This window comes from Panthera leo, chromosome A1 (assembly GCF_018350215.1).
Source record: "Panthera leo isolate Ple1 chromosome A1, P.leo_Ple1_pat1.1, whole genome shotgun sequence".
Classification (NCBI taxonomy): domain Eukaryota; kingdom Metazoa; phylum Chordata; class Mammalia; order Carnivora; family Felidae; genus Panthera; species Panthera leo.
In genome coordinates, this window is record NC_056679.1 from 63,512,691 (window position 1) to 63,539,600 (window position 26,910).

The window sequence follows — 26,910 nt, forward strand, 5'->3', positions numbered from 1 at the left end:
TTTAAAGGAGGATGCTTTCAGAAAGGGTGCTTTTTACTGGGACATTAAATGGCAATGTGTTGGGTTTGGAGAGTTACTGAGAAGTGAGGAATAGAGGTGTCTGTCCTAATTGTATAGATGGCTATGAATGTTCAGCTCAGCACTAGTATAAAATCACCACCATGGAGTGTGAAACATACAGCACAGGTCAAAAAAGAATCCTCTGCAGAGGATATCTGAGGATATTAGCATGTCTCCAAGGTCCTTTACTGTTTCTCCTTCCCATTCCTCTCCCCTCAGTGACCCCGTGCTCTGCAGCCTGCTGCCCATCTTAACCCCTTCAGCTTTATTGAGAAAGCATAGTAAATCTTCTAAGGAAGGGAAATCATGTCGCGTGAACAAGACTTCCTATGAGGAGGAAGGAACCTGGAATCATTTAGTCAGAAAAAAACAAAAAAAATTCTTCTCTTTTGAGAATGGTGGGGATTGTTTGGTCCCAGCTTCCATAACCACCAGTAGGTTCAAGTGGGGTTCAGAGAATCCACTTTATGAGTTACTCTTTTAGGAAAAATACTTTTTATCTTTTTAATCAAATATGAGTGCAATGTGGTTGTAACACATTTATATTTATGATGATTGGTGCCTCATACTGCATAGCTTTTTAAGGTCTTTTGATCCTCTCCACAATCTCTACATGCATTGCAAAGTCTAAGGAAAGGGACCAGGTAACTAGATTTCAATTCTCCCTCTAGCTAATTTGACTGTATACATTTAATGACTTTCAAGCATTTGCACAAGAACTGTTACTGCCATAGAATAGAAATTTAAATATTTTTTTTTTATTTTGAAGATTTAAAAAATATTTTGTCAAATGGAATGACTTTGTTGAGAATAAGATAAATTTATTAAATATAGATTCAGAATATGTAAGAAAAAATAGTTCTTATCTGGAAACATGTAATTATATACTTCCTCTGCTGAGCTGGAGACTGACATTTTAAATGTCTACTGTTTGACAACTGTGGTCAGACATCTCTACAGGGTTGAGCCTGCTCATTAGTGCCACATTAACCTTAACTTTGCCTCAGGCCATTAACCAGCAAACTGCACATTTGACCTTTGTTCTACAGATATTTTCAAACAGTATGGGAGGCACTGCTTTTAATTTGGGTTCTGTATTATTTGTGGACTGACTTTAGGGGTAAAAAAAATCAATACATGTCATTAAATAAAGAAGCGTGTAGTCTGAAACATTCCACAGAGAGAAGTTCCATTTGAAAACAAGATTCTTCTCCAATACCTTTCCAGATAATTAGTTTTGGTCAAAATTAGAAATAGTCCCTTTTATATTGTGTTCAATGGCAAAAAAGGAGAGGAAGTACAATATATGACAGTTTATAAATGTTCTATAATTGCAACAAATTCTTGCTATATGAAGCCATAAGATTGAGAGGTAATGAAATACAAAATTAAATGTAAAATCAGAGCCATATGCTTAAGTGAAAAAGGCTCCTGAGAGGAAATCAGCAAAGTCTGAAACACATGGTTGCCACTCTTTAAGCCATACATATGAGGACGATATCAGCCTTATTATTAAAATGTAAATTAGTTTAGTGGAATATTTTCATAGATTGTGGTAGAGTTGCTACATTCAGATTATGGAATATTATACAGCTATCGAAAAATAAGCAAGATCTAGACTTATTAATCTCATATGGGTTCATTATATGTTGTCAAGTGAGAAAAGCCTATTGCATGCACATGTATATAGCTTGGTCCCAGTTTTGTAAAACCAGACCATCACTATGTCTCTCTTTCTCTCTGTCTGTCTGTTTTGGGTTGCTAGATATCATGCACATAGAGGAGCTGAAGAAAGCATACCAGGCTGCGAACACTGGCTACCTTAGGAGGGAGGGATAGACACACTATGGAGAGACATACTAACTTGTTCTTCGTGTGCCTTTTGATCACTGTACCATTTATGCAAAGATATGTTACTTTTATCGTTAAAAATGACTCAAGTCAACACTGATGACACAGCCAATCAGAAGTGTTGCTCAATTTTATAGTAGGAACTGGGCATTCCTGTGTCACCCAAAGTATAAATGACACTTCAGGGTGAGTTGCATTTCCTTTCATAGTTTTTTTCTTTACCACGTGACACATCAGGAGACCTTTCTGGCACTGCTGGCCTCAAGGGCATGGGAAGCAATGAAGCAATAACTATGCTGGTCCATGTTTCTCCCTCGCCTTTAGTAAGCTTAGGGCAAACAAGGCTGCAAGCTATGAATGATCAATTGTGCTGCGGCCCTTTCCGTCTTTTCTGTGCTAGCACAGTGGACAGAGCCGCTCATTAGCCAGGAAGCAGAATTTGCCCCGCTCACTGCGTTCTGCATCAGACCTTTCACACTGGTAGAAATATACAGATAAATCCTGCTTAAACAAATTGCCTTCTAAGTGCAGATTTTGGCTGAAATAAGTGTTGTATCTGTGTCTTCTAGTCCAACAATCGGACTAATTGTGTTCTGTTAACAGCATGAGAATTTCTGTAAAATTTTTGAAACAGGTGGAAATATTCTTCTGTATAAAGGTTCATTCAAGTCTGATTTATCAGATATTCAGTATCAGCCCAACATTGCTAAGCAATGGCATTTTAATTAATTAATTAATTAATGAAACCAAGATAGCGAGGCCTGCTATAATCAAATTCCTGAGTAAGTAAGTTAGTCATTTTCACTTGTTTTTTTTTCTTCTCTGGTTTTCACTTTCCTTAGTTTCCAAATGAAAGAATAGGTCTAAATCACAGGTGCTCAACTCCAGCCATACATTTGGATCCTATAGGAACATTTCGGAAACACTCATGTGCCCAGGTCCAACTCCAGACCAACACATCTGAGTGAGGGAGAAATGTAGGTGTGCAGTTTACACATTTTCTTGGCGATGACAGTGTACAATTAGGACAAAGAGCCATGGGAACAGATGATCTATGGCTCTTTCTGGTTTTGTAACATGGTATATCTGTGAGGTGATAATTATGATAGCTATCTTACAGAGCTATATGACTAAATATTATTGTGTCCCTACATATTAATTTCAGCAGCACATATATATATATACAATCTGTCTTGAGCCTGTGTAGTCTGGCACAGTTTGCAGTCTTCCTCTGTAGATTTCTTCCATTTTCTTTTTTTTTTCTAAGTTTATTTTTTATTTTGAGAGGGAGAGAGAATACAAGTGGGGGAGGAACAGAGAGAGAGGGAGAGAGAGAATCCCAAGCAGGCTCTGCCCTGTCAGTGCAGAGCCCGATGCGGGGCTTGAACTCATGAACCATGAGATCATGACCTGAGCCAGAATCAAGAGTTGGATGTGTAACTGACTGAGCCACTCAGGCGCCCCAGATTTCTTCCATTTTCTAATGCAACACACGAGGAAGGCCTCTCTGATATTTCTCCACAGTCTAGGAATGGGCCCCCTAATTTAGTTTCCAGGTCAAATGTATCCTTTAAAGACTTTCAATTATTGTTATCATTTTAAAAATGTATTTTTTTTAGAAATTTCTAATTCTGGAAGCTCTTAAAAACTGCATCTGGGACCAAACCAGCAAGAATTTGCTGAGGGCCTGTTAGATACCAAACTGTGATCCAAAATGTAGGGATGTGAAGAAGACATTACTCTTGCCTTTATCAAATGTCTCCTCTAATCAGGGAGGCAGATGTGCAAACAAAGGGGTTATAATATCAGATAGCCAGGCCTGAAAAACAGATGCCTGGTGCTGTGCAAGAAACAAGGATGAACAAATAAAACTGCACAGGCTGGTCAGGCAAGGAGGTGGAGGGGAGATGAGTTTTAAGCTGAATCTTGAAGGACAGGCAGAAGGTTGGGAGAATGATGGAGGAGAAGGCGATCCAGGGCAGAGGAAACTGCATGTGCTAACCTGGAATCTTATCCCGTAAATATTGAAATATCTTATGCCTTGTGAGTATATGTGTGTGGTGTTGGCTGGTATGTGTGAGTGGAGGGAAGGGGGGGCTGTCATGGGAAGTTAAGGGTGGAGAGTGGGTAGATTATGTGCCATGGGAAGACATTTTATCTGAATAGTTAGGGTTTTAATATTTATTTATTTTTGACAGAGTGAGAGAGCGCAAGCAGGGGAGAGGCAGAGAGAGAGGGAGACACAGAATCGGAAGCAGGCTCCAGGCTCTGAGCTGTCAGCACAGAGCTCGACATGGGGCTCAAACCCAGGAGATGTGAGATCATGACCTCAACTGAAGGTGGAAGCTTAAATGACTGAGCCACCCAGGCGCCAATGAATCCTTAGGGTTTTAAAGCAGTAAAGTGTTGGACTGATTTCTAAAGCCAATTCTGGTTACAACATGGGACATGCATCGAAAGGAAGATGGGAGAGCAAAGCTAGATGGGGATATCATTTGTTAAATGGTCACAGGCCCAAATGAGAAATTATTAATTTGTGTATGGCCTTGACATACAGGCTTTGACTAAATATTCTGACAAGCAATGTTTTCCTATTTTTAAAAAATTATTTAATATTTAAAAAATATTTTCTGTTACTCTTAAGACTAAGTAAGATGTCTTAAGACTAAGGCAAGCAACCGACATATATAACATAGCCCCTCAATGATAATTAGCTGGAACTTTTACCATCTCCCTGCATTTATTATGCTCCTGGTTCTAACTGGAAATACTCTCATAACTGTAGAAAAATAATTGTGTGGATATAGTCACCCTTCCAGCAAGTTAATTTTGAATCATCCAAAGAACAGAATATTTTATTTATTGAGACATTTCATATAAAACTTGAAAAGGAGGCATGATGGTGTAGAGTAGTCCAAGCATTGACCTGGGAACTGAAATATGGATTCTTGTAATAGGACCAACATTAATTGGCTCTGTGGCAGTAGATAAATCTTTTTGTTTTCTTTTTTTTTAACCTCATTATAGCTACTGGTGCTTTATCGCCTGCACTTCCCAATTCAATTTTTTCTGTATCCGATGTAGCACCCCCCCTCGCCCCCCACCGGCCCTTCTTGCAATCACTTTTTTGCCACACCACTCTTACTCTCTGTGACCTAAGAATCTCCAAACACAGAATATAAAGTTCTGAAGTAGGAGCTCTCCTCACATTTCTATCCTTATAAACGAAAACTCATCTCAGCATTCAGTCTTTCTTCCGTTATTTCAGTCTCAGAGATTTGCTCCAAAACGAATCACTCAATTTTTGATAATTTTTACTCTCTCTTCTTTTTAGAATGTGAAATCTAGCAATTTTTAATTTTCTTTTTCTATTTTTTATCAGTTAAGAAAGACTGAATTATGATATGGTAGCAAACAACCCCAACCTATCATTGGTTTAGGACAAAAAAAGTGCTTTTTTTCACAACCTATGCACATCTTATTTTTTTTAAGCTTATTTTTGAGAGAGGGAGGGAGAGAGAGAGAGAGAAAGAGATGGAGGGAGCAGGGCAGTGGCAGAGAGAGAAAGAGAGAAAGAATCTCAAGCATGCTCCACACTGTCAGTGCAGAGCCTGATATGGGACTCAAACTCACAAACTGTGAGATCATAACCTGAGATGAAATCAAAAGTCAGAGTCTTAACCCACTGAGCCACGCAGGTGACCCCACAACCTATGAATATCATAGACCAGCAGAGACACTGCTCAAGTTTACCTGCTTTATGCCTCAGAATGATGAAGCAGCATCTCTGTGAAACATTGCCAGTCTTTGGGAAGAGGGAAACAGAAGCTGGCCAAACCACATTGGTTCTTAAAGCTTAAGCTTAGAAGGAACATACATCACTTCTGCCTACATTTACTAGAACCCAGAGCTAGTCACATACTAAAGTCACATACTAAAGCTTCAGAGTGACTTTAAGCCTAGAATGTTGAGAATTGGGATATTTGGGAACAAGCTAATGACTACAAACCCTTGTTATCTCCTTCCCTTTCATACACAAATATTTTCAACTCTCCTGCATATTCAAACAGACAAACATATGCTCAACCAGAACTCTCTTCATGTTCGTCTTTGGGACTTTTAGTTTCTCACTCTCTCTTTAATACTCCTCATACTGCAAATCTGAAGTCCATTACTCTGTTTCAGATGCTTTAATTACTGTATTAGCTTGCTAGGGCTGCCATAACAAAATGCCACAGACCAGGTGGCTTAAACAACGGACATCAGTTCTGGAAGCTAGAAGTCCAAGGGCAAGACATTGGCAGGTTTAGGTTCTCCTGAGGGTTTTCTCTCTTGCAGATGGCCACCTTCTCCCTGTGTCCTCACATGGCCTCTCCTCTGCTCATATGCGCCCCTAGCATCTCTTCTTGTTATTAGGACACTGGTCATATTGGATTAGAACCTATTTGTACGACCCATTTGAGCTTTTTTGCCTTTTAAAGGCCTTGTCTCAACATATGAATTTTTGAGTGACCACATAGAGAGGACATTTTCATTATTTTAAGTAACCTCTCATAATAGCATTTGACCCTGTGGAGAATCTCTCTAGGTTCAAATTTGCTTATTCTTTAATGTTCAAAGCTCTTATCATTGACACTTTTCTTCCTTTGCTCTTTCTACTTCTGAGTCCATTTGACTTTTTCTTACTACGTGCTATTCACCCGAGAGATTTCATCCACATTCATGACTTTGGTTACCACCTCTGTAGATAATGACTCTCATGTCACATGTCCAATCCCCTAGTTCCAAGGTTACATATCCAACAGCAAACATCCATGGTATTCATGGTTCTTGTACCAGTAGCCTTAGCATCATCTGAGTGCTTCTTTGAAATGTAGAATCTTGGGCTGCACCTCAGAACTACTTAACTGAACCTGCATTTTGGCAAGATCCCCAGATGATGTTACACATAGTAAGTCTGAAAGTAGCATTCTACTTGATTTCTCTTTCCATATGTTCCAAAGAAATTGCAAACCGAACATGTTGGGAATAGAATTAACTATTAATTAATTAGTTTTAACCTGTTCATTAATTTAATTACTCATCGTTGACCTTACTATATGCCTTCACAATTGTTTTAAGATCTATACTGGTAAACAAAACAAACCAAAAAAAAAAAAATCCTTGCCTGCCTGAATCTTTTATTCTGGAGTGGGAGACAGATGAGAAACAATAAAGCATAGTAAATAAGTACATGATGTGCTAGAATAGAAAGTGATATGCACCATAGAGAGATAAAAATATTGAGCAGGAGAATAGCAATCCTAAGTATAGTGTGGGATTTTGAAAAGAGTTGTATCACCCTTCCTTTACTTCTTATTGCAGTGAATAACACTGAGATAATAATCATCCCCTCAGTCACTTGGGGGGAGGTGTTGAAAAAGACAATTAGGAATTATAACTTTTACATTAACTGTCAATTCTAGATTTCTAATGTCTTTCAACTCTATCACTTGCCATGATGCTCACTGACAGATGTTTTTTCCACACCCTCATATTTTCTCCCCCTGAGTCTTGCTTATAGCCCCCTGAGTGACCTCACTGACTTTCTACCTATTTCCATGATCCTATCATGATGCCATCACTTGCTTGCTGGAAAACTTTTAATGGCTCCCTCTGCCTTCTGAACAAAATGGAAACACTTTTTGATGATCAATAAGGCTGATTACAAACTGGCCTCTTCCTACCTTTTTACATAATTCCCATAAGCCCGTTTCCCACGAGCTAAACTGCATATGAGTGTCAGTATTCTCTTTCCTCTTTACCTTTCTTATTGTTTTTGTTGTTGTTGTTGTTGTTGTTGTTGTTTGCTTCCTTTTTTTTTTTTTGCATGAAACACTGAGATGAAAGTATTATCTTATTTGTACATTTTTCCTGATTCCTTCTCTGTCTTCACATGTGCACTATAAACACTGTGTTATTATTGTGCATTTTCACCAGAAAGTGCATTCTTAGCAGGTAGGGACTGTCTTGTTTAGCTATGGTGCCAACACAGAGCTTGGTACTCAATAGTGTTCAGTAGTTTGTGACAAATAACTGATAGCTGCTGGTTTATAGAATGAGTGGAAATCTATGATATGTTGCTTTCAGAGGGAACACATGCAAAGGCATGAAGGTGTGTTTGGGGAACAGCAGGTATCTCACTTTTGTGGAATCCTAAAGTATGGTTTGACTTGCTGCCGAAATAGAGGTGAGAGAGTGCCTTATGTGCCTTTCCAAGATGCTATAGAGAATAGGGAACCATTGATGGCTTTAAGCAAGTGAGTGACATAGTCTGGGGGTTATCAGATTTGAATTTGAAGAGGTAGCTCTTAGAGGATGAGACGTGATTGTTGAGGAGATTAGAGGTATGCCATTCTAGTGCAGTCATTCCAGAGAGATGATAGGGGCTTCAGCTAAGGCTGTGAGAGTAGCACTGGGAAAGAGGACTAGAAAAGAAAGATGAAAGCTTTTCCCAGGATGATCTATTGGTTGTGAAGGCACCATTCACTGAGATTAGGACTAGGTTTGGGGCTGATAAGAAATATCTATCCAGTTTTATACCGTCAGTTTGGAGATCTCAACATTCTAGCTGTTTTGACAGGCCTCTTCATTTCTAGAAGACTCTTTGATTCCAAACACGTGGTTATTTATAGTGAACAGAATTCAGGACAGGAGTCACACACCTTTCTATTTATTAAACCCCATCACTCTAGGAAAGAATCAGTTGGCTTCATCAATTATGTTTTAGTAGCAACATGAGACTTGGTATTTGTTCATGCATTCCAGTTAGTAGGAATATGGCCCTCATGGGGGAACTTATTTTCTAGGAGAGGAAACCAACTTAAAGCATCAGTAAGTATAAATAAGTGGTTACTGTGCTAGTTTGAAAATACAGCATACTTTTTTTTTCTTTGGATTGAGCATAAGTTGGAAGTGAGTCAGATTTATGCATCCTAGTCATTTTGTTATCACTTTCCTGATGAAGCTTTGCTAAAAATTTGGTTAAATACTCACCAAACACTTGCTGTGGAAACTTCTGATCTCTGTGATAATCAGAATGTTACATATTTGAAAATGACATTTATCCTACCTATGGATGAGTAGTTACTTAAAACTCCAGCCACTTCCACAAATAGTTCTTTGAAAACAAGTAAGAAAGAGAATTATAAAATTAATACAGTTGAGCATCAAGGGCGCTTGGGTGGCTCAGTCAGTTAACCGTCCAACTCTTGATTTCGCCTCGGGTTATGATCTCACAGTTCCTGAGTTCTCTAGCCCTGTGTTGTGCAGAGCCTGTTTGGGATTCTTCCTCTACTTCTCTCTTTGCCCGTCCCCAGCTCACACGTTCACTCTCTCGTGCACATGCTCTCTCTCAAAATAAATACATAAGCATTAAAGAAATATAGCTGAGCATCAGTGCTGTCAAAATCAGATTTGATTTTTAAAAACCTGGTCATTTCAGCTGTAATTTAGAGCAACCCCTCCTCTTTGATCTCATTTTTAAAGAAATTATTTTACAAATATCAGTGGGGGGTGCAATTTCATAATCACTACGTTTTAATTATTCAACCTATAGATTTCTGTTTGCTTTTCTTCTGCCCCTGTCTTCTAGCCCAGGGGACATCTCCTCTTTATTAAACTAGTGGCTTTTCATTTCGTTGTCAACAAAGCAATGGTTTATGTAAAAAAGTTCAAAAAGGTAGTTTTTAGGACTTAGTTTTTGAAATGCTAAAACTGAGGTTCCTGGGACATCAAAGCTTTGATTTTAAAAGTTGGAAATTTTTAAGTTAAAAAGCAAGCTACTTTTTTGTTGAATTTTCCCTTCCCATAATTGATGGGGGAAAGAGATGTACTTCCTGTGAGAGAAAAAAAACTTAATGTATTAAATACTATATCTTCCAACAACTTTTATTTTCATGCTTTTGCAATATATTAAATACCTGTTTTTTCATCTTAGTAAAGATATATTATTTTATGTTTTTATACACCAAAGAGAAGACCCAGATAGGAAAATCACCCAAGTTTAATAAACTTTTAATTAATAAGCAATCAATTAACTTGTTAAGAGCCTCTGACATTTCTATATGGGTAAGAAAGTAGTTAGTGTCACTGTGGTTCAGATGCCACAGCGAGTAAGAGCTTTTAGGGATACTATATAAAGTGGGACGTGTGTGTGTGTGTGTGTGTGTGTGTGTGTGTGTGTGTACTCCTCACAACTCTTGGACTAGAGTTATATAACACTCATCCCCTGTGAAAACTTTGATTCAAAAGAGGAAATTTTAATACATCCTTTTTTAAAAAAGTATAGTATTTATCTTGATTGTTAGAAAAGTATTGCGAATATATAACAAATAAGCAGTGAAGATTTAAAAAAAGTTACATTCTAAATTTCACACACAACAAATTATGCCATTTATACTGGCATTTGTTATGGGTTTTTGGTTTTGATTGTTTTTGTTATTTTCCCATTCAGGGAATTTATCAACAGCCTTAGACTGTACAGGACGTTCTATGGAGGCCTGGCTGATGAGCTCTGCGTTAATGAATTAGCTGCTGCCGATGGACTACCATGCTGGGACGGGGAGCATATAGTAAAAAGGTATTTGATACGCAATGGTTGTGAAAGCATAATGGCCTCTTTCATCCTTGCTTTCTTTTCCCAGGTCTTGAATGGACTACTTCAGTTTTAACGTTGCCACAGAGGTTAGAGTATACGACAGTTTTATCTCTTTAGTTTGTTAGAAATAAATTTGATCCTTTTTGATGTTTTAGAAATGTGATAGCATTCTCTGGTGTTTGACCATTCTTTATTCCTTTCTGCTTTACTTGGGCTTACCAACAATTAAGTATTATTTACCTTCTATCCAATATGTCTTGTTTGTCAAGTATCCTATTTTTTTTCATTTAATTTTATTAGTTTTACAAAGTGAAGACATTCAGTAAAATGTGAATGCCTACACAAAGATTCATTGAAACATGAATTTAATGTATTAAATACTATACCTCAGCAACGTTAATATGTCCATCCTTCAAGTGTCTCGTGTGTGTGTGTGTGTGTGTGTGTGTGTGTGTGTGTGTATGTAAGAATGGGGTACTTCCATATGTGTCTGTTGGAGGCACTGTTTATTTGTGTGTTGTCAGGGTGGGGGAAACTCACGGGGAAAATTTTTTTTGCCTTTTTTTTCACATTGTCTAGAATTTCTTTGACATTTTCTTTTCCTTTGCTTCCTATAAATGACTGTACTCTGAAGTAATCTCCCGGGCTTAAAAAAGAAAAAGAAAAATCTCCCTTCGTAGTATATAACAGTAGTCAGTATAACTGGCTGGGAATTGGTCCTTTGATTTTCCAGCGCTGGTGATTGTTTTAGAAACTAGGCTTGGGTTGCATTTGGAATTGAATGTTTTAGTGTATTTTATTTTCAACAATCTGCAAAAAGAAAGATAGGGTGTTACGCTTTGTGATTTACAAATATGCCTACTCCACATGAAAATAGGTGGTTTAGTTACCACAAGAGTGATAAGTTCATTTAAAATATTATTAGCGGGGCACCTGGGTGGCTCAGCCAGTTAAGTGTCTGACTTTGGCTCAGGTCATGATCTCACGATTTGTGAGTTTGAGCCCTGTCGGTCTCTGTACTGACCCTGCAGAGACTGCTTGGGATTCTGTCTCTCCCCCTCTTTCTCTGCCCCTCCCCAACTTGCACTGTTTTTCCCTCTCAAAATAAATAAATAACCTTAAAAATTTTTTTAATTTAAAATATTATTAGCAAATTAAGCTTAACCATAACACGTACATACTGTAATTAAATAAATTTAAATAATGGAAACTGTTTACATATTTCTGTGTGATCATATTTATTATAACGCTTGTATTCCTTATACATTAAATGATTATTTTGTAGTTTATATCTGAATATCTCATAGAGATTCTTAGATTGCACAGAAAAAAATTTATTGAAGGGAGGAATGTAATTTAGTCAATTGTTTTTGGGGGTATAATTAAATATGAATAAAGTATTTGACATGGATAGTGTTCTTTTTTTAATTATGTTCTTTGAATGTTAGAATGTATTTTTTTTAATTTTATATTTTATTTTTTAAAATTTACATCCAAATTAGCATATAGTGAAACAATGATTTCAGCAGTAGATGTCTTAATTCCCCTTACCCATTTAGCCCATTACCCCCTCCCACAACCCCTCTAGCAACCCTTAGTTTGTTCTCCATGTTTATGAGTCTCTTCTGTTTTGTCTCCCTCCCTGTTTTTATATTATTTTTATTTCCCTTCCCTTATGTTCATCTGTTTTGTCTCTTAAAGTCCTCATATGAGGAAGTCATATGATTTTTGTATTTCTCTGACTAATTTCACTTAGCATAATACCCTCCAGTTCCATCCACGTAGTTGCAAATGACAAGATTTCATTCTTTTTGACTGCCGAGTAATATTCCATTGTGTATATATATGTGTGTGTATATATATATATATATATATATATATATATATATATATACATACATACATACATATATATATACACCACATCCTCTTTATCCATTCATCCATCGATGGACATTTGGGCTCTTTCCATACTTTGGCTATTGTTGATAGTGCTGCTATAAACATGGGGGTGCATGTGTCCTTTTGAAACAGCACACCTGTATCCCTTGGATAAATGCCTAGTAGTGCAATTGCTGGGTCGTAGGGTAGTTCTATTTTTAGTTTTTTGAGGAATCTCCGTACTTTTTTCCAGAGTGGCTGCACCAGCTTGCATTCCCACCAACAATGCAAAAGAGCTCCTCTTTCTCTGCATCCTCGCCAACATCTGTTTTTGCCTGAGTTGTAAATGTTAGCCATTCTGACAGGTGTAAGGTGGTATCTCATTGTGGTTTTGATTTGGATTTCCCTGATGATGAGTGACGTGGAACATTTTTTCTTGAGAATGTATTTTTTAAAATTTGTATTTCTTGCCTTTACTGAGAGCACTTACAGTATGTAGAACTTTGAGTTCTTACAGTCTTCATGCCAGTGAAAGTTCTATCACTTAGGTCTAGTAATTAAATTATACTTTGACTTGTGCTATCTCTTTTGACCTTGTGCAAACTGGAAGGGAGGTTTTTTGTGTGTATTAACAATTTTTCTACAAAGAGTAATGAGAATCCCATGGGGATTAATGAAAGATTTAGTATATTATGTAAGTGTATATAATATATTACATTACATTATATCATCTCATTCCAGAGCCACAAGAACCTTAGTTTCAGTTTGTTCCACTCTTCTCCACTATTTGGGCTGGGATTTGTATAATAAGAAATACTGTTGGGGAAATCAATGATTTTGGAAAAACTTTTTAGAGGGATAGTATTTTCAACTCAAAGAATGTATTTTCTTCTATATCGTATATTTCTTAAGACTTCATTCATGGCTTAAGAATTTTAAAAAAAGCTCATATTTGGCAAGAATTCTCTATAGAAAGTGTCCACATTTCTGATAAAGGAAGTGATTCTCATTACTCTCATTTGTTTCCAGCTCATTCTCCCCTTCCCTGCATCACCCAGCCTCTTGTCTGTCAGCTACTTCCAAGTGCACTGTTCCGCTTCACTCTCCTGAGAACAGCTTGCACTTTGCTTTAATCTTTTCTCAAACACCCCTTCTACCTCATGACCGTAACTGCCATTTTCCTCTCCTTGAGAATATTTCCTCTGGTCCATCCCAATCTCATAGGTCCCCAATCTACTTCCACTCCTCTTGGCTCCCCTGGCATCAGGCAAGCCTCCCACAGTGGCTCTCTACCACCATCTCCAGGCTGCTTCCAAATATTCTTAAGCCCTGATTATTTTCTAGCAGACAAGGTTTTATAAACATTATCTCATTTAATTCTCCTAAAACTTTACTCCTTAGTGCTCCAAAATAAGCTGACTGGGTGGCATCTCTTTTCTGTTTGATTTTGAGAAAACTCTCATGCGTACTTGAATTTTTTTAAAAAAATATATATCATTTAAATTGTATTTTTATTTGTGGCTCAGCCAATTCTTGATATAAATATTCAACAGGATTATTTTGTCTTCAATGCAAAGTCAATGCTAAAATCTAGTATCTTCATATCTAGTTGACTAATTATGATATCTTCACCATGGAATACTATGTGTTAGTCAAGAATTATGCATATTTATATCTGCTAATGTGGAACGATTTCAAAAAATTATTAAATTAAGGTAGTTAAAACTAGGATATTACATATTTTAGCAGCAGATATGAATAAATAAAAAATAGCAATATTGGTTCTGCATTGAATATTTCTGGACAGTTACATGAAATATACTTAAAAAGTACTCGGGAGCTTTTATTTTTTATTTGCCTTGTATTTATTTATGTTTAATGAGAAAAGAGGTTATAGTGATGTTAGAATTATAGGCTGTTATTGTTTTCTCTTTTTATAATTATTTTTTAAAGTGAAAGTGCTATTTTTACATTCAATTTCTAACTAATTTGGCTTTTCGTAGTAATTTTGTGATACAGTTTTGTCAAAGCATTAATGGATATAGCTAAATACTGAACTAGTGAATTTATCTAAAAAGTCTTCAGTATAAAGTTAAATCCTGATGAATGTTGCAATCTTGAATTATTAGGTACTTTCTCCTTAAGACAAAAGGAAGTATAATAGTGATCACCGTGTGAAAACACTAAGATCCTCAAATAAAATACTCATTTTGGAGATGTGCACTTGATGGAGATAAATAATGCCGTTGAATTTTGAAGAAAATGAATTATCAAGTAAATGTATACCGCATTTAGGGATGATAGCGGTTTTTCCTTTTTTATGGTGGATTATAAAATTCATCAGATTCATTCTAGAGAAATTATGCCAAACACATCAATAGGATAAATTGGTGGCCAAGACTGAGTCTATCATTCATTATAAGAGCAAAGTGACTATTTTGGCAAGACTTCTTCTCCTGAAGGCATTTTTTAGGAGATGATTGATAAGATTATTTATGTGCACAGACGTGCTGTCTCAAAAAATAGGAGAGCCATACTGATTGTTTCAATATTATGACAGTCCTATAAAATGGAGCGAAATCAGGTTTGCACTCATCAAAAGAAGTGGAATCCTTTGTGACTGTAGATGGAAATATCTCAACTATCTGTAGGATACGAGGAGTGTTTAATTTGTGAAGCAAAATCTATTTTAATTCAAATGATTTTAAGGGACTGCATGGACACCATACACTACACTGCAATAGTGAGGTCAACAGCTCACAGAATTTCTGGTTTAAGATGAAAATATGTTGCTGAATTCCATTCAGTCTTTTTCTCTTGAAGTCCCTCTTATCTCCCCCTCCTGTCTCTTTATCATGAAACAAAATTGTTCTCTGAAAGGCGCGTCAGTCCTTCTGTTCTCAGAGCTCTGTTCTCAGTTCTGTGTGATTACAAATTGATTGTTTGATGGTTTGCACTACTCTTTCGGGGTATTGAAGTGCATGTGACAGCTACTTAATTACCAGGGCTCCCTTTTCCCTTCTGATTAATAGATGGATAATTCAGTTATTCTCCCTCAGTCTCTAGGAATTTATGACCTGTACAACAACTCTCAAACTAGCCAGGAGCTGTGAGGTATCCTAGAAAAATGAATAATGCACATGATTTCTACTTCATCTTGAATTATTGTTTCTTAATGCTTCTTTCCTAATTCAGTGTTTTCCTTTCAAACTCTCATTATAAGGTGGCCCTTCTGAACATAATATAATTGAATTTTTAAAAATCAGATAAAAATATAAAACCTTGGAAGTCTCTGAGACTTTATACTTATCCATTATCAGATTCCCAGACAATAACATATTTCCTTATATTTATTTATTTATTTATGTATATAGATGTATATATATATATATATATATATATATATATACACATATATATATCCAAATGTATCTGTGTATTTATTTTATGATACAAAGCTGCTAGCTGATCCCTGTATGCACCTCTTTGATTCATACATTTCTTTAAAAAAGTAAAAAATTTTTTAATTGCGTGTGAATATAATATTTTTTAACTTCAATTTTTTCCCTTACATTATCTATCTGAAAAGCTACTTTATCTTCGATCTTCCTTCTTCTTCCTGACCTTGCTGCATTCAACTATATTTTATTTATTTATTTATTTATTTATCTATTTATTTATTTAAACACCTGGCCTAATTCCCAAATGTTATGGACAACAAAGCAGTCAGGTCTCTGGATTGTTCTGATTTTCATTAATGTAACAACTAGTTGCTTTTCCTGGGTGGCTTATGCAAAGGCAGTATGTTCTTCCTGACTTAAACAATCTGTTTAGTAGTTCTTTTTTTCCCCTTGCAATTTCTGTCTATTCAGTAAGGTTTCTAGTATTGTTGAAGTATACCTTCATGATGATCATCATTGTTATCATACCTATGGCCCATCTAATTTGCTTCAGAGTTTGAAGTGGCATAAGAGATGTGATTAGAAGATGTCCCCACTCCTACCCCACCATGGCAATCTGCTGTGGGCCCTGAATTTCCCACTGTTAATGGAATGATCTTCAACTAAATCATTTTCTCCATGCAACTGTACATACAGCTTTGCCAAACTCCCACTTTTATCTTGAGTCTTCATGGAATGAATCCCCTCACTTATGTTTTGTCGTAACCTCTAACTCCCCCATGACACCTATATTTTTTGCATTTACATGTCATATATCTTCTTTCTTCTTATCTACTGCAGTGTCTTTTATTATAGAACTCTGTGTTACCTGACAGGTTAAGAATGTTTAATATCATTGAACACCTATCAGTAATATTTTTAAAGATAAGAGGACTCTGAGGAATAAGAAGTTTTGTAATTGTTACCGAGAACTAAGCAATTTGGAGATTTGGGAGGTGGCTTGGTGATAACCCTTTGGTGGGTAATACGTGGGTAGAAAATGAAACTGAGTGCTGAAAGATGAGAATAAAGATGAATCATAAGAGTTTCTTCCTATGGCTGACTCTGCATGCTGGTTTGTTTTCTGACTTACTCTTAAAATCATGCGTGTCTCATGGTGTGCACTTCCATAGATATTTTTGGGAACTCAGACTCTAAAGAACTCTAAGAAGCTCAAGTGTTCTGGGTTAGAGACATGTGATTGTCTTTATCACAGATGAGGCATCTGGGTATGAAGTGGATAAAAGTGCCTGAGGTCAAAAGCCTGAGTTTACAATCCTCAGTGAAGGATGAACTGAAACACTTCTGCTCTTTTGTGAGAGAAATAAAAATAAAGTATGGGCGTAGATACCTTTTAAGGGACTGTCAAATCAATCGCATAGTGTATGTCCAGGAGGACGAATACAGGTGTGTGTATTGGGTTCAGAATAAACAGGTATGTGTTGGGTTCAGATTAAACCTAGACTTTGCAGAGTTCTTGGTGGTGTACTGTCTTTTTCTGCCTTACTCTAGTCCGTCTGCTTGGCAAATAAATTGTATGTAAATGGTGCCTGAAGTAGTTTGGAAAATGACATAGAGAGTGGCAAGGGGATACACTTTTTATCTACTTTGTTACAAGTCTTCACATTCCTAATTAGTGTTAAAACCTAGGAAGATACCCATTTGTCGCAGGCCAGTATACACATTTTGGTCTTTTCTAAAAATGCTACAACAGTTGGGTAATAATTGCACATTATCCCATCTTCTGAACTGAGATGTTTCTTCTGAATCCCTCTTCACTGGCTTACTACCTTAGCAGTCAGTTGTCGCCCGTTAAGTGGGTAATCATTACATTCAGGTAGTTGTAATGTAATCAACTACATTCAGGTAGTTGGATTCAGGTGAGAGTGGGAACTACTTCTTTAAACCTACTCACAAGGCTACTTTCTATCTTGGCAATAGGATGACACCCTGGCCAATTGTCAGAACCCTTTGGTCACTCTCAGTGTGTAAAGGACGTTATATTGTCATTAGTCCCATAACTAGTGTAAATTTAGTAATTAAATTCAGTCCCATAAAAAGTCTAAATTCTGCAAGGAAAAGGTCTAGTCCAACTTCATAGTCAAAACTCAGGTGGTCATTTCTCCCCATTCCCCTGTTGCATACCAAATCAGTCTAGGGGGGGCCCCAAGCGAGGAGTGAACAACCTCAGGTCCATGTGCCAACCGTGTGTTCTCATCCTCCAGCCACTGTTTCGACTCTGGCTTAGCAGATATTAGGAATTGATATTCTAGGGCTTTGTGTGCTCAAGGCTCATTTCTCCCTCTGATGGTAAACCTCTGGTTTCTTTCTGTTGAGATCTACTGGGGTCTTTTTCTACAACATGGACTGCTGTAGACCATAGAAACTTTGCTTCTCTCTCTGGCCTATACCCAGTGTAACTGCCTCTCTTTCCACTGCTGCTATGCCAGGAACTTCCTCCACAAGCACAGGCTGCCATTCATAGACATAGGGATCTACTACCAGTTCTTTCAATCTTGCAAACTTAAGGGTCTCTAAAGCCTTTCTCACTTAGGGTGAATGAATGGGGGAATGCCACAGCCATCCCACAAGTTTCTTCAAAGAAATTCTCTCCTTCTGCCTCTTCAGCATCATTTTTTATGCAATTAAGGTGAATATGACCATGAAGAACTGAAAACGGTTTTTAGTCATGTGCTTTTTGTATCTGGCACCTGAGTTTCGAATCCCATCTATTGTTTGTTCTTAGCTGAAATGGAAACATCAAGAGGGCTGTTTTAGCATTCCTTTACATGCTTTTGGAAGTGGTATGTAGGAGAGAGAAAACTAGATTCCATGCTCAAGATGCTGCAATAGCCCTTGAATGGTATGCAAAAGTAAGGCATTGTCCTCACCTCTGAGGGACTTAGAAACTGAAAACAAGTAGAGAGGGACGCCTGGGTGGCATCCGACTTCAGCTCAGGTCATGATCTCACAATCTGTGGGTTCAAGCTCTGTGCTGACAGCTCGGAGCCTGGGGCCTGCTGCGGATTCTGTCTCTCTCTCTCTCTCTCTCTCTCTCTTTCTGCCCCTTCTCTGTTTACACTCTCTTTCTCTCTCAAAAAAAATTAAAATAAAAAAATTAAAAATAAAAACAAGTAAAGAAATGTTCATGATATGTACACAGGCTTTTAACTTCAGGCACTTATCCACTTCCAACCAAAACAGGTGCTGTGAAGTAAGAGAGACGAAAAAATCCTACAGACTTTCAAATAAATGGTTGAATATCAAATAAGGGGTTCAAAAAGTATTTAATAAAAGAGGTAATATGTGATATGTGTCTCCATTCACTCATTTTCCCCAGTTGATTCACTTAAAATAATTTCTCTTGGGGCACCTGGGTGGCTTAGTTGGTTGGGTGTCCGACTTTGGCTTAGGTCATGATCTCACTGTTCATGGCAGTGATCCCACTGTGCTGACAGCTCAGAGCCTGGAGCCTGCTTCAGAGTCTGTGTCTCCCTCTTGTCTTTGCCCCTCTCCAGGTCTCTCTCTCTCAAAAATAAATAAACATTAAAACATTTTTAAATAACTTCTCTAAAATATTTATGGATGAGATTAGATGGTGTCTGGGATTTGCTTATGACATAATTCAGTGAATAGAGGGAAGAGGGTCATACTGTATGTAAAACAAGTGTTTCTGTGTGTGGATAATCATTGAAGCTGTTTTTTGGGTACAGGGCTGCTTATTCTCTGTATTTGTGTATGTTCAAAAGTTCTATAATAAAACATAGAAGTACAAAAATGATAAGGCATAAAAAATTACACTTAAGCAGCTACTCTGTCACATTGTTCTAGATACTGGGGATACAGTGACATGAGCCATCTCTCATTAGATTAGGATATAGAGGAGATGAACACAGAACAAATAATTACATGTGTGAAGAGTCTGCAAAATCTTTAAGGTTGGATGGAATTTTAATCAGCAGACTTGGAAGCAAGAAAGATTGGGAGCAAATGTAGTCTTGAAAGAAATGCTTCAAGTTTGGTGGCCTACTAATTGCATTATTTCTGTTTGTGTATAACCTTTCAGATTATCTTTTCTCCTTCTCAACATTCTCTTTCATTTGAACTTCATGGCTGTGTCCTATTTAGTATTAACCCTTCCTTTGTTCATTATACCAGCCATTCATTCAGAAATTTCTTAAAGCCCAGAGGTTACAAATGTTAGGCTCAAGAACCAGGCTACCAAGGTTCCTAATAAAGATTAGGCACTTATTAGTAATGTGAATTCAGGAACCTTCATTAACCACTAAGTGTATCAGTTATCTTTAAAACATGGCTGCCAATAATATCTGTCTCATATTTGATAATTAAATGTTATTCACAGAAATAATTTAGAGTAGTAGCAATCATATAATTAACATCACACAACTGTTAAATCTTCTTGTTATTAAACAGTGTATACTTATTGACTTCAGTAGGAATGAAATTCTACTGAACTTCTCCTTTGGATGAGTTTTATCATGGAACAGAAGACTTTCATTTGGAAAATAAAGATATGTGTGGAGGTTAGTGTATGAGTCAAAAAAAATTAATATTAGGGATTTTGGTCTGGGAATAGGAGATAGTCCCTTATTAATTTTTTAATCATATTCTTTGATATTTTAGATAATAATTTCATTAAGGTTGTAAGGAAAATAGACCTTAATAGGCAGTTTATCGACTACCGTAACTGTAGAGAATTTTTGTCTGACTTGTACCCATGCAACGTTTCAGTTTTCTTAAGGGATCACTAAAAGTTAAGATACAAAGAAAAAGCACTATGAAGATAAAATAAAAATATTTTACTCTTAAGCTGTAGTTTGGGAATATTCAGTCACTGGCTGTGGCATCTTAGGGTTGCTCGTAACGAACTACCAGTTGACTGGAAACAAAGCTCTGAAGCCACCCTAAATTTCAGTGCATCACACACCAGATTGTTTTGGTGACGTGACAATTTTAAGGCTGCTACACTTACAGTCATCACTCTCCATCCGCTGAGTTCCCAAAGGAAATACATATTGTGAACAGAATCCCTCGAACAAAATGAGATTGAACATCAGCCATCGCCATGTCTCTAAGTACTCAGGTTCTTGCCAGACCTCCACAGTACACATAAACTGTTTTTAACTTGCTACTTGTTTCCATCAGGGATTGTGTGTAGAGGAAGATTTAAAAATAATAAAATAAAAAAGATAGCAAGATAAAAGTTTACTGAAGTGGAAACCTAAAAGACCTTTCCCCATCTGTTTGGCACAGAAGTTGTTATCTCTTTGGGGTTACGGATTTCATCACAGTTCCATAGACTTGTGACTTCCAGATTGTGTTATTGCAAAACAGTGGCAATCTGAAAGGCCTCCAGGATGCCTATTCCTATGTTAGCCAGAACAGTTCCTTAGTTATCCTTCATTTTCATATTGAGCTTACAGGTGAAAAACTATTCCCTCTTCAGTAAAATAGGCATAAGTTTGCTAAACTACAAAGACGGAACATAGTTTTTCTTAGTCTAGTCCTCTTTCCACAACATAGCATATAAACTCATCAGTGAATGATTTATTATATTTTAAAATAAAACGCCAGAGGAGAGATGAAAGAGACCAGTCACTTATTCTTAATACTTTCTTTTTCAAATAGACTCCAGGATAGTCTCATAAATTTTATTAGGGCATCTCATCAGTTATCAGAACATTTTATTGCCCAGCCAACAAAATCCTTATTTTCTGATGCATTCTTCAAGACAAATATATAAGTTTTGTTAGATATTATTGAAATGGGTTTCCAAAATCTAATTTGAACTTACTTACACCTTAATGAATGTAACATCTGAAGAATATTGACCTTTATATTTTGACTTGCCTGAATATTTATTTCATTGTTCTGAAGATTTCTTTTTCTCATAACTATACTGAAATGAGCAAATGTTTTAATATTTTTATTGTTGTTTAATTCTCCTAGGGAAATAGATGAATGCAAATTTTTTGAGTGTTTGTATAACCTAGGCAAAGTTTATTTTTAATCAGTTTTATATACAGTGGCAGCCACAACGAGGTCAAGTTATAAATCTTTTAGATATTGAATAGACACCAAAGACTCTCACAATAATGAAAGAAATGAATCTCAAGTTTAGAAAGTAGCATCAAAATCAGTCCATCCTATATAGAACAAAACTCTAAAAAATGATTGGGAGAAGGGGAAATACAAATAAGAAAATTTTGTTTTCTATACACTTCAAGGTAGTGCTTAAATTTTTTATGATGCCGATATTATTATAATATGAAAAATGATATTGACATGTTAAGAAATACAATATATTTCTTGAATTTCCTCTGTTAGTATCAGCCAAACTTTAACCTGAACTGGTGAGTTACTACACGTTTCTTTTCCCCATTCTATGCAGTTCTGACAGCAAGAAAGCCTTCCTTTTCTGTAAATTAAAGACTGTTCGTTAGTCGCTAAGGTTTTAATACATGATGTGTGATGATATAAATACATTTTCCTATAAATTTTGTACAGATTAAATATGAAATGCCAATTATGTCCATAGATGTAATATGAGTTCCTTTATGGATTATTATAGACAAAATCTAGGCATTTTTAGGTATATTGGATCATTAAATCAACAGCATTTCAGGTGATATATTTAAATTATTTTGCATCAAGCAAAATTAATATCTTTTAGTTAGCATGGACTATTTAAATATAATGCAAAGTAGTAAAAACATGTATGCTGCTATTGGTTTGGAATTGAGTCACTGCCATCTAATTTGAAGTCACACTTCTCATTTGGGATACATATTTGTTTAGAGGTAAAATGTGATGCTCTGTGGGATAGAAGGAGCCACAGAATAAACATGAAACCTGCAGTGATTGGGCTTTTTATGTGATGGGCATATGGTAACTTATTGCATGTAATAGGCTTCTCCAGAGAAATAGAACAAATGGTATCAGTAGTTTCTTCTTTCTTTCTTTCTTTCTTTCTTTCTTTCTTTCTTTCTTTCTTTCTTTCTTTCCTTTCTTTCTCTCTTTCTTTCTTTCTTTCTCTCTTTCTTTCTTTCTTTCTTTCTATCATTTGTCTATTGTCTATCATCTATATAAAGGGATTTTAAGGAATTGGTTCATGCAATTGTGGAGACTGGTGACTCTTATATCTGTAAGGCAGGCCGGTGGGCTGGCAATCCTGGCAGAAGTTGATATCTTGGTCTTGAGTCCAGAAGCCATCTGGAAGTAGAATTCCTTCCTCTTCTGGAGACCTCAGTTTTTCTCTTAAGCCTTTCAGCTGATTGGACAGGCCCACCCACAGCATGGAGTTGATTTGCTTTACTTAAAATCTAGAACACCTGTAGAACAGGTGGCTGTGAAGGATACTGTGTTCCATTAAATTTCTAGAGAAAACTTCTCTGGAGAACATATTTGAGCTGAGAATGTAGGAAGATCTTGTGTTTCCAAGTAGAGAGAATATTATGTCCATGTGTCTGAGGAACAGAAGGAAAATCAGCATGTGTGGAACAAAGAGAGAGGAAAGATATGTCAGGATTTTCTGTAAGGAGATTGTAGATGGGGCAGGTGTCTGATCACATAGGCCAGGGGAGAAGCTTGTGTCTTATTCTAGGTGTTCTGAGAAGTCATTGCAGATAATCAAGCCAAGGCAGCTACAATTTGGATGCTTCATGGAGAGTAATTTTGTATATAAAGCTGAGAGAAAACCAACACAATCCTACTGGTTTATATTGGCCAATCCGTGCATGGTTATATGTGAGAGAAGAAAAATGAAAAAGAGGAATAACACATGCACCTCTAAGGAATAAGAAGTTATCCACAGTGAATGAAAATCTTTCACATTTGTGTTATCGGGGAAACGTAAGTCTTGTTTGCAGAGCAATATTATACTACAAGGAAACTACAAGTATATAATCACACTGGGGATACAACGTACACAACATATATCACAGAGAGACTCCCCCTGCCCCCTGAAATGAAGTGCTTCCTCAAATGAATTAAAACAGCACAAAAAAATCTAATAGAAGAGTGGACAAAGTACATGAACAGATAGATCATAGAAATTCATCAGGGACTCTTAAACATATGAAAAAAAACCACCCTCAACCTACAAATTAAATTAAAGAATTTCCAACACTAAATAAAAGCAAATTAAATTTAAAAATTTGTTTTTTCACTTATGATAATAAAGATAACTAAATTTGATAATTCACTGCAATGACCAAAGTGTGGAGAAACAGGTATGTCAGTCCCCCAATAGGAGGGGCGATTATTTCTACATCTTTGAAGGGCAATTGGACAACATCTGTCAATATTTCAAATGCACATGACCTTTGAATCACCTGTTTAACATTTAGGAATTTATCCTGAGATTTACTAATATATGTAAACAAAAGAGCATGCATTGCACATAGTTTATGGTAGCATAAGGTATGGATAACCAACATGTCTGTTGATAGGGAAATAATTAATGGTATATACAAAAATGGAATATAACTTAGATTTTTTTAAAAGAAAGAGGTAGCCATACAGTGATATGGAAATAGAGAAGAAGATGAGTGAAGGATATGTATAGGAAAAAAAAAATGATTGCTCATAATTCCATGTGTTTTTATAATTTATTTACCTTGTACTTTCAGTCCTGTTCCAAAAATAAACCAATTAAAAAGTAAAATTATCCATGTAAATATTAAAGGAAAATTATCTGTCTTTCTGAAATACAGAAAGATGTCTTAAGACAATATCTTGAAAAACCCATGCATCAAATAAAATAAAAGTAAATTGGCAAATAAAATAAAAGCAAATAAAAGTTTTCTAAATGTTTTTTCAATGTAAGGCTTAGAATTATTTGAGAAACAAATTGCATGAAACAGGGAGAAACTGGTAACTACTTCACTAAAGGTCAAACCAGTGGTTTGGAGATTAAAAAGAGTTGGGGGCAGATTAGGATTGCCTGAACACTGCTCTCCCGACTAACTGAATAGAACCCAAACTCAACCTAGTTCTCACATCTCACACCCTGGATAGGAAGGTGTGTTATGGACTGAATGTGTCCCTCCCAAATTCATATGTTGAAACCTAACCTCCAGCGCCATGGTATTAGGAAGTAAGGATTTGGGGAGGATTAGTGCCGGGGCTCCTGGGTGGCTCAGTCTGTGAAGCCTCTGACTCTTGATTTTGGCTCAGGTCATGATCTCATGGTTCTTGGAATCGAGCCCTGTGTCTGTCAGTGCAAAGCCTGCTTGGGATTCTCTGTTCCACTCTTCCCCTCCCTGCTCACTCTCTATCAAAATAAATAAATAAACTTAAAAAAAATATTTATAAAAAATAATGGGAATAACGCTTTGATCAGAGACCCCAGAGAGATCCCTCACTCCTTCCCCTGTGAGGACACCGTGAAAAGATGACTGTGAATCAGGACTTGGCCTCTCAGCAGACACTGCATTTGTTGGCACCTTGATCTTGGACTTCCCAGCCAACAGAACTGTGAGAAATAAATGTGTGTTGTTTATAAGCCCCCCAGTCAATACTACTTCTGTTGAGCAGCCCTGTTGGAGTAAGATCGGTTGCATAGAGATAAGGAGAGAACATTGTGATTGGTAGTGAGGGCTTATCTTGCCTGTTTGGTTATTTTATTACAGTTCCTGCAATTTCAAACTGGAGCAAATAAATTTATCAAGTGTATGGTTTATGATAGTTTAAAGTAAAATGGAAGAGAGATGTGGCATAATCTTCACATTGGAAATTGATATATGGGGAGCATGTAAGTGAAATGATAAAAAAATTAAGTTAATCCCAGATACGGAAAAGGCATGTGATGACATTTGGCAATTGGAAAGAATTATACATTTTTATCTAAGTTTCTTTATACAAAACTATATATTCAGGAATGCTATTTTCCAATACATAATTGATTATACATTTGCTTTTATTTTCTGAAATTTATATATTGGCTTGCCTTATTATTTTTATCTAAGCACTTTCCTTTTCCCTAAAGAAATTGTTTTTTTTAAAAATTTCATCTAATTAATTTCTCAAAAAGAAAGTGTTCTTTTCCTTCCTGTTACCCAATGCATTAGTAAGGAAGAAAGATGTTTATTTAAGAGAGACACTAATTATATTATAAGACCTCACCTTGAAGAAGATGTAGGAGATATATATACACACATATATATGTGTGTGTGTATACATATATATGTGTATACATATATATATGTATATACGTATACATATATGCATATATATGTGTATACATATATATATGTATATACGTATACATATATGCATATATATATGTATATATATATATGCATATATATATATTTAAATTTTTTAACGTTTATTCACTTTTGGGAGATGGAGAGAGACAGAGTGTGAGTGGGGGAGGGACAGAAAGAGAGGGAGACACAGAATCCGAAGCAGGCTCCAGGCTCTGAGCTGTCAGCACAGAGCCCCTCAAACTCATGAACCGTGAGATCATGACCTGAGCCAAAGTCCTACGCCTAACCAAATGAGCCACCCAGGAACCCCAGATATATATTTTTAATGTCCTGAGTATTTAGTGCATTTAACTCTCCAATTTTTTGGCCCCCGCCCCAGACCTTATTAAATCAGAAACACTGGGTTGGGGCCCAGGAATCTGAGCTTTCCAGATGATTCTGATGACCAATCAAGTGTGAGAACTGTTGTGTTAGGGCATCATAATTTTTTTTTAAATAATTATCTTTTTGTCCTATGATTTTAGACTTGTAACATAGGAAAGAACCTATTTACCTCCTAAGGAAGTTTAGATATCAGGAAGTGATAAATCTTACTGTAGAAATGATGTCATTCTTGTTTGGATAAAGATTTTAGAGCAGACTTGGTATCTGATAGAATTCAATTTTGATATACAGTCCGCCTTCTGCATAATGAATTTTGCATATCAGATGGCTGAAGACTTTACACAGCCAGAATTTTAAGTATTGCATATTCTGGAAGAAAAGCATTGATCGAATCCTTCTTAGATATTTAGTATCACCGATGGAA

General features: G+C 36.4%; 1 protein-coding gene across 1 annotated transcript in view; it reads left to right on the forward strand.

Moving 5' to 3' along the window:
• GPC5 (glypican 5) overlaps positions 1 to 26,910 on the forward strand; it is a 1,402,048-nt gene that overhangs the window by 326,596 nt on the left and 1,048,542 nt on the right. Inside the window, exon 5 of the mRNA XM_042928851.1 lies at positions 10,406 to 10,531. Within this exon, the coding sequence (XP_042784785.1) occupies positions 10,406 to 10,531 (126 nt within the window). The remainder of the gene's footprint in view (positions 1 to 10,405; positions 10,532 to 26,910) is intronic.